Source organism: Gadus morhua, chromosome 5 (assembly GCF_902167405.1).
Source record: "Gadus morhua chromosome 5, gadMor3.0, whole genome shotgun sequence".
Classification (NCBI taxonomy): Eukaryota; Metazoa; Chordata; class Actinopteri; order Gadiformes; family Gadidae; genus Gadus; species Gadus morhua.
The window spans coordinates 21926299-21940776 of NC_044052.1; the positions used below are offsets into that span (position 1 = coordinate 21926299).

A 14478-nucleotide genomic window follows, 5' to 3' on the forward strand; every position below is an offset into this window, starting at 1 on the left:
CCAGTTTAGTAACAAGAGTTTATTTACAACAAACAGCCAACCCCCCGGGGGGGAGGGGCTTGTGTGTGCCCTGCTCAAGAGCACCGGCGCCCAGTGAGGTAGTCGCACCACATCGCCTTCTAATGTACATTACCCCAACCAAAACCATTCCCAAACAAAGTCCGTCCTCTTCTTTCTCCAGCTTCCTGCAGTCCGCACGCCCCCGAGGCACAGTGCTAATGTCGGCCTTCAACACACACACACACTCTATACCGTATATACATTATACATAGCTGCCAGGGTGTCGGTCGGACAGGCGTCTCAGAGAGGGAAGTCTATGGGCTTGAGAAAACCCGGCAGGCAGTCCAACCGCTCGGCCGGCACGGAGCGCACCAGGGTCTGCATGGCCCTGACGAACAGGGAGGGGGGGGAGGCCGCCCCGGCCAGCCACCGGAAGGCCTCCGTCCCCACCAGGCGCCGCCACTGCTCCGGCTCCCGCTCCGCCAGCCGCTGGTGGAGGCCCTGGTGCGGCCGCGGGGTGAAGAGCAGCAGGTAGCCCAGGCACACGCGGCGGCCGCGGGCCTCCGCCGGCCCACGGGCCGGCTCGCCGCCCATCCGCCGCAGCAGGGCGTCGAGGGGCGTGGCCCCGGCGCCGTCGCCCAGCCCCGGGCTGGCGCCGTGGCCCAGCAGCAGCAGCAGGCACTCGGGCCGCAGCAGGTCGCACGCCAGCCGCACCGCCGTCTTCCCGCCGTCGGCGTCGTGCGGGCAGCCGCCGCCGCCGCCGTCCAGGAAGCGGCGGCGGGCGCCCTCCGAGGGGAGGTCCTTCAGCGCCGTCAGCATCATCTTCAGGATGGCCACGCGGCCGTAGCGCACCGCCGCCGCCAGGTGCGGCGGCCCCGACGCCCCGCAGCAGCGGAAGCTCCCGCTGGGGGGCTCCAGGGCGGCGACGGAGAAGCCGGCCAGCAGGTGGCGCGCGTAGGCCTGGTGGTCGTGCACCAGGGCGTAGAGCAGCGCCTCGGCGGGGCTGAAGGCGCGCGCCTGGCCGTCCGCCTCCCAGTGGAACACCTCCATGCGGCGCATGTCCTCCAGCAGCCAGGGGGGCAGGCCGTCGCGCACCGCCTGGTAGAAGGCCAGCGACGTCCGCTGGCACCGCTTCTCCGACTTGTAGTCCGAGCGGCCCTCGCCGTGCTGCACCTCCACGTCCCACGGCATCCTCTCAGCACTCTGCCCCCCCCCCGAGGACGACCCCCAACACACAGTCAGGCACAGCTAGGGCGACCCCCAACACAGTCAAGTACCGCTAGGGCACCCCCAAAAAACTGTCACGAACCACTAGGGCACCCCCAACACAGTCAAGTACCGCTAGGGCACCGACTAGAATACACACTCAAAAGTATCGCGAGTAAGAAGCACAATCCAAGTCTGGAGTTGGCTCCGTGCACGGGTCTGTTGTTGCACCGAAGAGGAGTCAGTCACGAGAGAAGGCAGCGGCGGTAAACAGTAGCGGGGCGGTAGTTCAGTCTCCTGCAGCGGTTTCTCCAAACCCCCCTGCGCCGAACACCACGCGCTTTAAATACCCCTTAGCCGGACCCCCCGCGTGCGTCACTAGTGCACCCCATTGGCCCGCGACTCCGTCCAGTGTGTGCTGAAATGTGACATCACCACCTGTTTACAGTAGATCGTCCTCTGGCCGTGCCCTTATTTGCAGAGCGAGGAGGTATCCCCCCTCGTGACCCACTTGTTGTGGCCGACGCGTTTCGAGTGTCGCTGCTGCATAGCGAACATCGCGAACATCGCGGGGACTCAATGTTTGGCCCGGCCACCGGCCGGGACGTGCGTCGGTCTGCGTTACCTCAGGAGCTCCGGGCGGCGTCTGTCCAGGGTCGCCTCGTTCTGTACACAAACACCCGTCGATGCGTCGATAGATCCACGCCTCAACACGACATCAACTGTTGAGGAAACCGATTGTTACGATCAACACACGATCAATAGGAATGTCGCGACAGCGGTGTCACACGCAAACGGGACAATAACAATAAAAGTGCGTGTAAGTGGTATGTGCGTACCAAGTTGGCAGTCAATTACCAGAATAGGGATGTTTTGAATGATGTTGGAATCCGCACTGAAAGTACGGACGTCTGAGGAGCTGACCCGGCCGAGGGAGACTGTGGAGGAGTTAAGATAATGATGATGATGATGATAATGAGGATGATGGTGATGATGAGGATGGCGCCACCTGGCGGACCATTGGTGGAGATGATGAGGATGGAGTCCTGATGAAGAGGAGTGAAGAGAATGATGAAGAACATCCGAAAGAGCTGTATTGCTATGTACGTTTGCACATGAAATGATTATTTTAGTTATTTTGACGCAATAAAGAACATATTAGGATGATAATTGTGGAGCCCTGAAGAGGACTTTGTGAAGGAGATGAGGGTACAGTTCGTGGAGGAGTGTGTGAAGAAGCTAGTGCTGACAGCAGCAGCGCCATCTGGCCGACAGTTTGCGTTGACACAACCCGGAGTTCAACACGCTGAACCGAAAAACACGACCGCCTCCGCGTCCTCATCTCCACGGCTTCTGTTTCTGCTGCCAGGATGATCATCTCTGACGGAAATACACAACGTAGAACCAGCCGCCCATGTCGTTGTTGAGAGAGAGCGTTATTTAACTCTAAGAGGAGCACAGTAAACCTACTAGCTGATTACCTCAACTTTTATCGACCCCGTCCGAGTCTTAACTCGCATGGTCGCTCTGAAGCTGTGAACCAACACTGTTTCTCTGGGGTTCGGCGGTGCGTGGGGATGTCGGGATGTTTCTGAGTACGAGGCATTGACGGTGAGGTTCATGAGTCCATCATTAGCCCATTTGACGGATTACTTTGTCTGACCGCCCCGGCTAGCCTGCTAACTAGCCACAGAGCTAACTGCTAGCCTCGCTGCTAACACCTAGTTAGTATAGTTCAGTCTTTTCCACTGCAACTATGCCGGCGATGTTGGAGAAGAACGGCATCGAGATAACTGGAAAGAGACGGGGCAGGAACGCCGTAAACAACCCGAACAAAAGTTATCAGTCCAACGGAAACAGCGTCAACTCCTGGGAAGAGGGGAGTTCGGGCTCGAGCAGCGACGAGGAACACGGTGAGTGGTAGCCTCGGTCTCTCCCAACTACTTGGGCTCTTTCTAAATTGTTTAGTTTGGCACCAAACTGACTTCTGTTTGCGTCCAGGTGGCGGTGGGATGCGAGTTGGACCGCAGTACCAAGCCATGGTACCGGACTATGACCCAGGTAAACCTTTCTCACACGTCTTCAACCTGACCTGCTGAGTTGTCTTTTGAGGAATGGGTAGCCTCGAACATCCGGGTTGTGATAGCATAGAGTTGACTCATCTCTAACTTTGCTTTTCCTCATTTCGCTGATATAATCGTCCTTAATATAAACGTTATTAAACTTGTAAATAATATAACCAATTCTTAAGAAAAAAATAATAATTAATATTATTCTTAAATTTATTAGTTTTATCATCTATATAAAAAAAATATATATATTTCTTTGACCTCTAGGCCACCTTAAATAGTCGGAAACTTGAAAATCACTGTATGTGTGTGATATGTATTTATGTACCGTTTGTATGTAAAAGCATCTTTAGGTCTGAGGAGGGCAGCCGGTTGAGCTGGTGTCCCAGATGTTATTGAGGTGGTGTTCCAGATGTTATTGAGCTGATGTTATTGAGCTGGTGTTCCAGATGTTATTGAGCTGGTGTCCCAGATGTTATTGAGCTGATGTTCCTGATGTTATTGAGGTGGTGTTCCAGATGTTATTGAGCAGGTGTCCCAGATGTTATTGAGCTGGTGTTCCAGATGTTATTGAGCTGGTGTTCCAGATGTTATTGAGGTGGTGTTTTGCTTCCAGATGTGGCGAAGACGGCCCAGGAGCGAGAGAACCTGGGCATGCTGGTCTGGATCCCCAGCATCTCGCTGGCCGACACCAAATGTATGACCAGCTCTGAGAAAGGGATATTAGAGAGAGAGACCAGCTCTGAGAACGAGAGGGGAGAGAGAGAGAGAGAGACCAACTCTGAGAACAGGAGGGAAGAGTGAGATCAGCTCTGAGAACAGGAGGGGAAGAGAGAGACCAGCTCTGAGAATGGGAGGGGAAGAGAGAGACCATCTCTGGGAATGGGAGGGGAAGAGAGAGACCATCTCTGAGAATGGGAGGGGAAGAGAGAGACCATCTCTGGGAATGGGAGGGGAAGAGAGAGACCATCTCTGGGAATGGGAGGGGAAGAGAGAGACCATCTCTGAGAACGGGAGAGGTGAGAGAGACCATCTCTGAGAATGAGAGGGGAGAGAGACCAGCTATGGAGTGAGAGGGGAGAGTGAGACCAGCTCTGAGAATGTAATGGGAAGAGAGACCAGCTCTGAGAATGTGAGTGGAAGAGAGACCAGCTGTGAGAATGAGAGGCAAGAGAGACCAGCTCTGTGCAACTTGAGGGGAGCGAAAGACCAGCTCTGAGACTGTGATGGAGGGAGAAAGAGACCATCTCTGTGGAACTTGAGGGAAGAGAGAAAGACCAGCTCTGATAATGTGAGGAAGAGAGAGACCTGGTCTGTGGAACGTGATGGGAGAGACTAGCTCAAAGAACGTGAGGGGAAGAGAGAGACCAGTTCTGAGAACGTGAGGGGAAGAGAGCGACCAACTCTGAGAACGTGAGGGGAAGAGAGAGACCAGCTCTGAGAACGGGAGGGGAAGAGGGAGACCAGCTCTGATAACGTGAGGGGAGAGACCAGCTCTGAGAATGTCAGGGGGAAAGAGAGAGACCAGCCCTGAGAACTTGAGGGGAGAGAGAGACTAACTCTGTGGAACTTGACTGGAAGAGAGACCAGCTCTGACAATGGGAGGGGAAGAGAGAGAGACCAGCTCTGTGGAACATGATAGGAGAGAGAGAGACCAGCTCTTTGAAACTTGAAGGGAGAGACCAGCTCTGAGAATGAGAGGGGAGAGAGAGAGACTAGCTCTAGGGGATATGAGGGGAGAGAGAGACAGCTCTGGGGAAGGTGAAGGGAGAGACAGTGGTGCGGTATCGCTGTGTGTGCTCACGCTGGTTCTCTCTCGCCAGTGGACGAATACATCGCCATCGCCAAGGAGAGACACGGCTACAACATGGAGCAGGTGAGGTGGCCATGGATACACACACGCAGAGGAAGAGCGGTGTGGGCGCAGTCATCACGGCCATGTCCAGGCTCCAGCTGACCTGTGTGTGTGTGTGTGTGTGTGTGTGTCCAGGCGCTGGGGATGCTGTTCTGGCACAAGCACAACGTGGAGAAGTCTCTGGCCGACCTGCCCAACTTCACCCCCTTCCCCGACGAGTGGACGGTGGAGGACAAGGTCCTGTTTGAGCAGGCCTTCAGCTTCCATGGCAAGAGCTTCCACCGCATCCAGCAGATGGTGGGCTCCCTCTACCCTATACAACTATATTACTACAGCACTACATCCATGCTCCCTCTACTCGATACAACTATATTACTACAGCACTACATCCATGCTCCCTCTACTTGATACAACTATATTACTACAGCACTACATCCACGCTCCCTCTACTCTATACAACTCTTTTACTGCAGCACTACATCCCTGCTCCCTCTACTCTATTCAACTATATTACTACAGCACTACATCCACGCTCCCTCTACTCTATACAACTATATTACTACAGCACTACATCCATGCTCCCTCTACTCAATACAACTCTATTACTACAGCACTACATCCATGCTCCCTCTACTCTATACAACTATATTACTACAGCACTACATCCATGCTCCCTCTACTCTATACAACTATAGAGCTACATCCCTGCTTCCTCTACTTGATACAACTATAGAACTATAGAGCTACATCCCTGCTCCCTCTACTTGATACAACTATAGAGCTACATCCATGCTCCCTCTACTCGATACAACTATATTACTACAGCACTACATCCATGCTCCCTCTACTTGATACAACTATAGAACTATAGAGCTACATCCCTGCTCCCTCTACTTGATACAACTATAGAACTATAGAGCTACATCCCTGCTCCCTCTACTTTACACAACTATAGAACTATAGAGCTACATCCATGCTCCCTCTACTTGATACAACTATAAAACTATAGAGCTACATCCATGCCTCTACTTTACACAACTATATAACTACAGAGCTACATCCCTGCTCCCTCTACTTCACACAACTATAGAACTATAGAACTGCATCCATGCTCCCTCTACTTTACACAACTATATAACTACAGCACTACATCCATGCTCCCTCTACTTTACACAACTATATAACTACAGAGCTACATCCCTGCTCCCTCTACTTGATACAACTATAGAACTGCATCCATGCTCCCTCTACTCTATACATTTTTAGTACCATCGTTGTGTGACCTTGATGAGTGTTTTTATGAGCAAATGTTAGGGAAATTACCCACACAACTTAGCGATATGCTACAGGTGTCCGGGAAGCCTTAGCCTTACTCTGACCTTAAATATATCGCTGCTCAGACGGGAGCTATAACTATACATCGAGCAGATGGTGAAGATCTCTACTATATAATTACAATTGGGGCATTTAGCAGACGCTTTTATCCAGAGCGACTTACATCGTTTAATACCCACATTGACCCACCGCCGGCAGAGTCAACCGTGCAAGGCGACAGCCAGCTCGTCAGGAGCAGTTAAGGTTAAGTGTCTCGCTCAGGGACACTCTACTTTATAAAACTATATAATTATACATCAGCTGTGTGTGTGTGTGTGTGTGTGAGTGTGTGTGTGTGTGTGTGCGTGTGCGTGTGTAGCTGCCAGATAAGTCAATGGCCAGCCTGGTCAGGTTCTACTACTCTTGGAAGAAGAGCCGCAGTAAGACAAGCCTGATGGACCGCCACGCCCGCAAGCACAGGAGAGAGAGAGACAGGTACGCTCTAGTAACCATGGTTACCGCCACGCCCGCAAGCAGAAGAGAGAGAGACAGGTACTACACTCTAGTAACCATGGTTACAACTACATTCTGGTAACCATGGTTACAACTACACTCTAGTAACCATGGTTACATCTACACTCTGGTACCCATGGTTACAACTGCACTCTGGTAACCATGGTGACCATCATGCTCTGGTAACCAGTAATGTTACTAATACGTGTGTGTGTGTGTGTGTGTGTGTGTGTGTGTGTGTGTGTGTGTGTGTGTGTGTGTGTGTGTGTGTGTGTGTGTGTGTGTGTGTGTGTGTGTGTGTGTGTGTGTGTGTGTGTGTGTGTGTGTGTGTGTGTCAGTGAGGATGAGGTGGAGGAGGGGAACGTGAACGCTCCAAGTGACACAGAATTCCAAGACCCGACCAAGGAGGTACCTGTCTACCTGTTCGTCCATTTGTCTGTCTCTCTGTTCACCTGTCTACCTGACTCTTTACCTGTCTACCTGTTTGTCTATTTGTCTGTCCGTCTCTTTACCTGTCTGTCTACCTATTTGTCTGTTTACCTGTCTACCTGTTCGTCCATTTGTCTGTCTCTCTGTTCACCTGTCTACCTGACTCTTTACCTGTCTACCTGTTTGTCTATTTGTCTGTCCGTCTCTTTACCTGTCTGTCTACCTATTTGTCTGTTTACCTGTCTACCTGTTCGTCCATTTGTCTGTCTCTCTGTTTACCTGTCTACCTGACTCTTTACCTGTCTACCTGTTTGTCTATTTGTCTGTCCGTCTCTTTACCTGTCTGTCTACCTATTTGTCTGTTTACCTGTCTACCTGTTCGTCCATTTGTCTGTCTCTCTGTTTACCTGTCTACCTGACTCTTTACCTGGCTGCCGGTTTGTCTACTTGTCTGTCCGTCTCTTTACCTGTCTGTCTACCTGTTTGTCTATTTGTCTGTTTACCTGTCTCCCTGTTGGTCCATTTGTCTGTCACTCTGTTTACCTGTTTGTCAAGTTTCTGTTTGCAGACTGGTTTGTTTATCAGTTGGTAAAATGACTAGTTTGCTGGTTAACTAGGTAAACCCTGGCTAGCAGCAGGTCATTAGGTCATAGGTGACCTTGGGTGTCTTGAAAGGCGCCTCTAAATTAAATGTATTATTATTATTATTATTAGCTGGTCAGCAGCTCTAACCCGTTTCTGTTCTGTCGGTCAGGTGGGGTCGGCGGTGCCTGAGAGCTCCCAGGTGGCTCCGTCCAGCGAGCAGAAGGTGAATATCTAACAATTATTTGCCGAAGGCAAAGTGAATAGTTTATTTTTTTTATTAGCGGTTTATTCGTTTTTATAAGCGTGACGAGACGACTGTCACGGGATGAAAACAAGTTTGAGATCTCAATCATGGGATATTGTCCAATATCCCGAGATAGCGAACCAATCAAATTGCACCATCTTACTAGGTTCACGTGTAACATATACCAAATATCTATATCTCTGTATCGATATGTCTCTATCTTTATCTCTCTATATAGAGGTATAAAATGTGATCAGAGCAATGGCCTCAGTTGTACAGGTCCGTAGGCGTAGCCAATAGAAAACTGGAACACCATTTATCCTAATCAGAATCTGAATGACTTTTATTACATTTTATAGTACAAGGACACGGGTGCAATTCTTAGGCTTGGTTCCTCAACAGACATACACCTCAACATAGCAGCAACAATACAATAAAGTAATATGATTGTTAAAATAAAAACATGTAAAAATAAGTAGCAGAAGGGGCAGTGGTACGAGCCACGGTTGATTCTAGTGCAAAAAATACATTTCAGCTGGCGATAGCAGCAGTATTTTATTTTGCCTTTAAGATCCCCCTGTTTCCCCCTTTGATTGATCAAAGTCTAAATAACGTGACCCCCCCCCCCCCCCCCCCCCCCCGTGTCTCTAGCCGGCCCCCGTGGATAAGCCCGTCCACGTGAAGAGGGAGGGGCCCGGCTTCTCCGGGAAGACCCTGCAGAGGACCAAGAAGAAGCCGCCCAAAGGCATGCACCTGACGCAGGGCGACGTGGCGGCCCTGTCCTGTAGCGCCCCCGCTGCCAAGGGGGTGATACGGCAGCTGGACTCGGAGCTGGTCACCATCAAGCGACAAGTACGATAAAACACTGCCTCCAGTGGTCCATCATTGATTTTTTTTCTGTAATGGATTTCTCTGTATAAATGTGTTTATAATAAGACCAACATTTATGTCTTTTCTTTATATTTTTTCTGATGGATTTCTTTGTAAATTATTTATTTATTCAATTTTTAATGATGAATTTGTGTTTAGGCAGTGCTCTTGTATCACTTATAGACATGTTAGAGTTTGACGGTTATTTTAATTTGAAATAATAAAAATGCAGCACTGGTTACAGTAAACAGCACAACGCTGCAACCGTTAGCAAGCTGTTACCGTACATAATACAACTAAACCGTGGGGTCAAGTGACCCCCGAGACTCGGCCGATCGCCTGATCATATGTCTGGATGGACCCCTGAATAAACAGTCGACCGGGCGTCATGACTGACTGGTCTCTCGTCCCTTTCAGATCCAGACCATCAAACAGGCCAACGGCACGTTGAAGGACAAGCTGACCTCGGGAGTGGAGCAGTACAGAATCCCTGAGGTACCCCCCTCACCCTCACTCTCACCTTTGACCTGTGACCCTTGACCTCTGGTCTGTGGGGGTTTGGAGAACACTGCTGAAGAACGTTTTTTTCTTCCAGGTGAACCAGAAGTTCAACACCCGCTGGACCACAGAGGAGCAGCTCCTCGCTGTCCAAGGTAGGCCCCGCCTCCGGCGCTCTGACCAGGCTGGTTCTGGCCACAGGATGCTTGAGTCCTTAGCGTGCTCTAGGGCTGGGCCAATAATCGAATTTTGATCGCGCTTTCGATTTTAGCTTCAAACTATCACAAAATTAACATAATAATACAGGTTTTCAAATGTTTTCTTTTTTATAATCTCTTTTTTTATTTTTATGTTTTATAGAAAGGGCATAACAGCTGGATAAATATCTGTTGATCATTTTAGATTGGATCATTTTCTTTTTCACCATTTTGTGTATTTTTTTTAAGGTGAAATTTCAAAGTTCTCAGTTGCAAAAAAAAGAATCGGAGAGACATGCTGAACAAACACAACATGTTTTCAAACTCAAAAATAATCGTTTGAATAATCGTGATTTCAATATTGACCAAGTGTTTAGGCCCTGCAGTGGTGGACCGAGCTGCTTGCAATGTCGCTCAACATTTTCTGCAAAAGACTCAAACCTGTTCAGAGTTCACCTTGTCTCTGCATGGCCTCCCCCTCCCACTCTTCCTACTTATTGTATGTTGAACATCCTGGCTCTTAATGTACGCACTTATTGTATGTCGTTCTTGGTTATAGTACTTAGCTAGGATAAGATGGAACCATCTTTGTTGTACACAGGGAATGGGTAACCTTCCGTCCAATTTCAAATCTACCCTTCATCTCTAAAATCCTTGAAAAAACAGTTGCCTCCCAACTCCATTCTCACCTATCCCACCATAACCTATATGATCAGTTCCAGTCCGGTTTCCGCCCACTCCATAGCACTGAAACAGTCAGTGCAGACAGTCAGACTCCTCCCCATCCACATCCTCCTCTTCCTGAGCGCAGCCTTTGACACACTCACACCACCCTCCTCAACAGGCTAGCTTCCATTGCCATTTCCAATACTCCGGTTCAGACTGGTTCAAATCATACCTATCAGGCCGCACTCAGTTTACTAAACTGAAGTCCTTTAAATCCATCCCCTCCTACGCCACTTCAGGTGTGCCTCAGGGCTCTGTCCTGGGGCCCCTTCTGTTCATCATCTACCTTCTTCCCCTCAGCAATATCTTCCGCAAATTGAACATTCACTTCCACTGTTCTGCTAACGACAGCCAGCTCTACCTCACCGCTAAGCCCTCGTCCATTCTTCCGCCCACCTCCCTCACTAATTGCATCTCTGAAATAAAAAACTGGTTCACTCTCAACTTCCTCAAATTCAATAATAGCAAAACCGAGGTTCTACTCAGCTTTTCACTCACCATCGATAGCTCCACCGTTTCACCCTCCTCCAAGGTTAAAGAGTCTGGGTGTCATCCTAGACAGTACACTATCCTTTCGATCCCACATCAATACAGCCCCCGGTCTGCCTACTTCCACCTACGAAACATCAATCGCCTCCGCCCTTCCCTGACTCCCCAAACTAGGGATCGACCGATACACACTGCCGCGATCCTTGTCCACAGTCTCGTCACCTCCCGTATAGATTACTGCAACTCTCTCCTTCTCGGCCTCCCTCACAAATCCCTCCATAAACTGCAACTGGTCTAGAATTCAGCTGCCCGCATTATAACTGGAGCCCCATCCATCCACCACATCACCCCTGTCCTCCAGCAGCTCCACTGGCTCCCGGTTCAGTTCTGTATCAAATTCAAAGTCCTCCTGTTAACATTTAAGGCCGTCCACAACCTCGCACCCCCATATCGGTCCGACCTCGTCCACGTACCCACTCCCTCCCGCTCCCTCAGATCCTCTTCTTCCATACACCTGTCCGTCCCCTCTGCCCGTCTCATTCATTCATTACCACCCGAACTCAGAAACATTGATTCATTCCCCCTTTTCAAATCACAACTCAAAACACATTGGTTCAAAACTGCCTATACCACCTGATGCCCGATACTATGTCTGTTGTTATAATTATTTATTTCTCTCTTTCTTAATTTTGATTCTTTCTAATTACTTTTGTGTACCTCTATCCTTGAGTGCCGAGAAAGGAGCCTTCAAATACATTTTTAATAATTATTATTATAACGTAACAATTGTTAGTGCTTGGCACTTGGTTCTATGAACATCCTTACTGTACCGACAGAGATATATCGTTTCACCTTCTTCTGACAAATGTACTTATTGTAAGTCGCTTTGGATATAAGCGTCTGCTAAACCCCCCCGAGTGTTCATGCAGTAGCTCACCCGTCCGCCCTGTCCTTCAGCCATCAGGAAGTACGGCCGGGACTTCCAGGCCATCTCGGACGTGATCGGGAACAAGTCGGTGGTGCAGGTGAAGAACTTCTTCGTCAACTACCGGCGCCGCTTCAACCTGGACGAGGTGCTGCAGGAGTGGCAGGCGGAGCACGGCATGGAGGGGGAGAGGAGAGGAGGCGCAGGGGAGGAGGAGAAGATGGAGGTGTCTCCGTCTGCTGAGGAGGGAGGGGTCACGACCCCGGCCACGCCCGAGGAGCCGAAGGAGGTGGGGGAGAATGTCACGATGACCTGCGCTGTGTTCCAATATCCATGCTATCAGTACTCACTATACTTAGGTTGAGTACGCAGGGCGTTCCAATTAAGATCGGGCGAAAATAGGTGTACTGAAAGGATGGTGTACTCAAAACGGTCAAACCTCGGAGTGTGGATCGATGCACACTTTTCGTACTCAACGGCAGCCATCTTAGCTAGGTAGCGGGAAGAGGCGGAGCCAGGCTGAGCCAACTTCGGCGCATTTTCCACATAGCCTGCATTAACTTAGTCATTTTGTATATTTTTTTCTTTTATAGCTACTATGCGTAAAGAATTCACCGTTCAAAGCGGGATAATTATTTCGGGGGAGGAGCCACGGCAGCAGTCGCGATCGTAACTTCCGGTTAGTGCACCACAGAGTATTCGATTTGGAACAACACTGACATCGGATAGCCAGTAGGGGGCGATAATGTTATTTAGGGCCACACGCCGGAAGAACATTCATTCGCCGATTAACATCTTTTTTATTTATTTACATTTTTCATCTCTAAATCCTTTCTAAAAGGTCAAACGTTTTCTTGTGGACGTTGGCATAAACGCAGGGAACCTACGTCACGCAGGGAACCTACGTCACCACTGTCACCTCCCGGCTGCCGCTCGTGCAGACGTTTAGATGAGGTTAAATCCATCCCCTCCTCCGTCACTTCAGGTGTGCCCCAGGGCTCTGTCCTGGGCCCCCTCCTGTTCATCATCTACCTTCTTCCCCTCGGCAATATCTTCCGCAAATTGAACATTCACTTCCACTGTTCTGCTAACGACAGCCAGCTCTACCTCACCACTAAGCCCTCGTCCATTCTTCCGCCCACCTCCCTCACTAATTGCATCTCTGAAATAAAAAACTGGTTCACTCTCAACTTCCTCAAATTCAATAATAGCAAAACCGAGGTTCTACTCATTGGTACAAAATCAACCTCATCAAAAACAAACAGCTTTTCACTCACCATCGATAGCTCCACCGTTTCACCCTCCTCCAAGGTTAAAGAGTCTGGGTGTCATCCTAGACAGTACACTAACATTTCAATCCCACATCAATAACATCTCCCGGTCTGCCTACTTCCACCTACGAAACATCAATCGCCTCCGCCCTTCCCTGACCCCCCCAAACTAGGGATCGACCGATACAGATTTTTTAGGGCCGATACCGATTTTTTTTCATCAGCCTTAGCCGATGACCGATACGCTGATACCGATTTTTCTTGAGCCGATATTTGGAGCCAATACTACCCTGGAAATCCAAAGTTCTCGCAAGAGCACAATTTGAATTCGCCCAGCGAGTCACTCTGGGAACGAGCGATATACTCGTGTATATTCTGGGCCTCCCCCTGGCCCAGAACATTAACCAATCACATCGATGTATCAGTTATAGGCGGGCCAAAATCGTTCATTAACCAGGGGCTTAGGGGTGTGGATCTGTTCAACACCGTCACCTCCCGGTCACTAGGCGGCGCTGTGGCGGCCGCCGCCCGGAGCAGACGTTTAGACGCAGTTCTTCATGTTGCCCCGTTTGTCTTCCAGGAGGAGCCCGCGACGCCCCAGACCTCCTGAGAAACACACACACACATACACTTACACACATACACACACACACCGATATAACGAGGATACCATGGCAACTGATGGCTGGGAGCTGGCAGCAGGAAGTGAAGAAGAACGCCTTGGATTCCAGCCCTCGGTCACTGGTCCCAGTAGGAGCTGGTGGGAGGTCACTGGTTTTTAAAACTGTTCAGGGTTTATGGAGCTGTCTCCACTTTAAAACTCTTGTCGTGTAGATTGGTGGTATGCTGTAAGTAATGACTATTCCTGTTAAACGCTCTATGGGAACAATCGATAGGCTTTGACCCTTTTAAGGCTCTTTTAAATCATGAACTCACGATTATTCTTTCTTTTTGTCTCTTCCTACATAAACTGTTATTATTCTGACTCTGCGTGTCTGCTTTGTCCGGAGCGTCTGGTGAATTACGGAGCCTGATGACCATCAGACCGGTATCTTGGGCCGGTGAACTCCGGAGTCTGATCCCGGGGAAGTCCTGGGCTTCAGGACGCAGGGTGACGGGAATAGAAACAGAAAGGGGCTCCGGCCCCGAGACAATAGGAGTATAATACACTACTGTCTGGTGGGGTTGGGAGGGATAGAGTGAAAGAATATAATTAATGATCTCTGAATGAGCTTCAGATATTTGTGGGCTATAGATGAGACCCCCATGGGGTACTTAGTTTTAGAC

At 49.8% G+C, this 14478-nt stretch overlaps 2 protein-coding genes across 7 annotated transcripts; one reads left to right on the plus strand and one right to left on the minus strand.

Moving 5' to 3' along the window:
- ankrd9 (ankyrin repeat domain 9) lies at nucleotides 1-2348 on the minus strand. Of its 4 annotated transcripts, none has more exons than XM_030357361.1 (3): nucleotides 2065-2348; nucleotides 1832-1928; nucleotides 1-1203 (listed from the first exon to the last, which is right to left on the minus strand). In XM_030357361.1, exon 3 carries the CDS (start codon nucleotides 1189-1191, stop codon nucleotides 301-303), a length of 891 nt encoding a protein of 296 aa, XP_030213221.1. In that variant the 5' UTR covers nucleotides 1192-1203; nucleotides 1832-1928; nucleotides 2065-2348; the 3' UTR covers nucleotides 1-300. The 4 variants fall into 4 exon arrangements, with proteins under 4 accessions (XP_030213221.1, XP_030213223.1, XP_030213220.1 ...); XM_030357363.1 differs by having other exon boundaries at nucleotides 2046-2313; XM_030357360.1 differs by having other exon boundaries at nucleotides 1-1928.
- Nucleotides 2349-2490: 142 nt separating this feature from the next.
- Nucleotides 2491-14176, plus strand: rcor1 (REST corepressor 1). 3 transcript variants are annotated; one of them, XM_030357326.1, is made up of 13 exons: nucleotides 2491-3119; nucleotides 3208-3267; nucleotides 3892-3972; nucleotides 5099-5151; nucleotides 5266-5427; nucleotides 6824-6996; nucleotides 7296-7365; nucleotides 8141-8194; nucleotides 8867-9067; nucleotides 9503-9580; nucleotides 9681-9738; nucleotides 11953-12209; nucleotides 13772-14176. In XM_030357326.1, exons 1-13 carry the CDS (start codon nucleotides 2963-2965, stop codon nucleotides 13799-13801), a joined length of 1434 nt encoding a protein of 477 aa, XP_030213186.1. In that variant the 5' UTR covers nucleotides 2491-2962; the 3' UTR covers nucleotides 13802-14176. The 3 variants fall into 3 exon arrangements, with proteins under 3 accessions (XP_030213186.1, XP_030213189.1, XP_030213188.1); XM_030357328.1 differs by having other exon boundaries at nucleotides 2512-3119; nucleotides 6824-6939; XM_030357329.1 differs by lacking the exon at nucleotides 3892-3972.
- The last annotated feature ends 302 nt before the right edge of the window (nucleotides 14177-14478 follow it).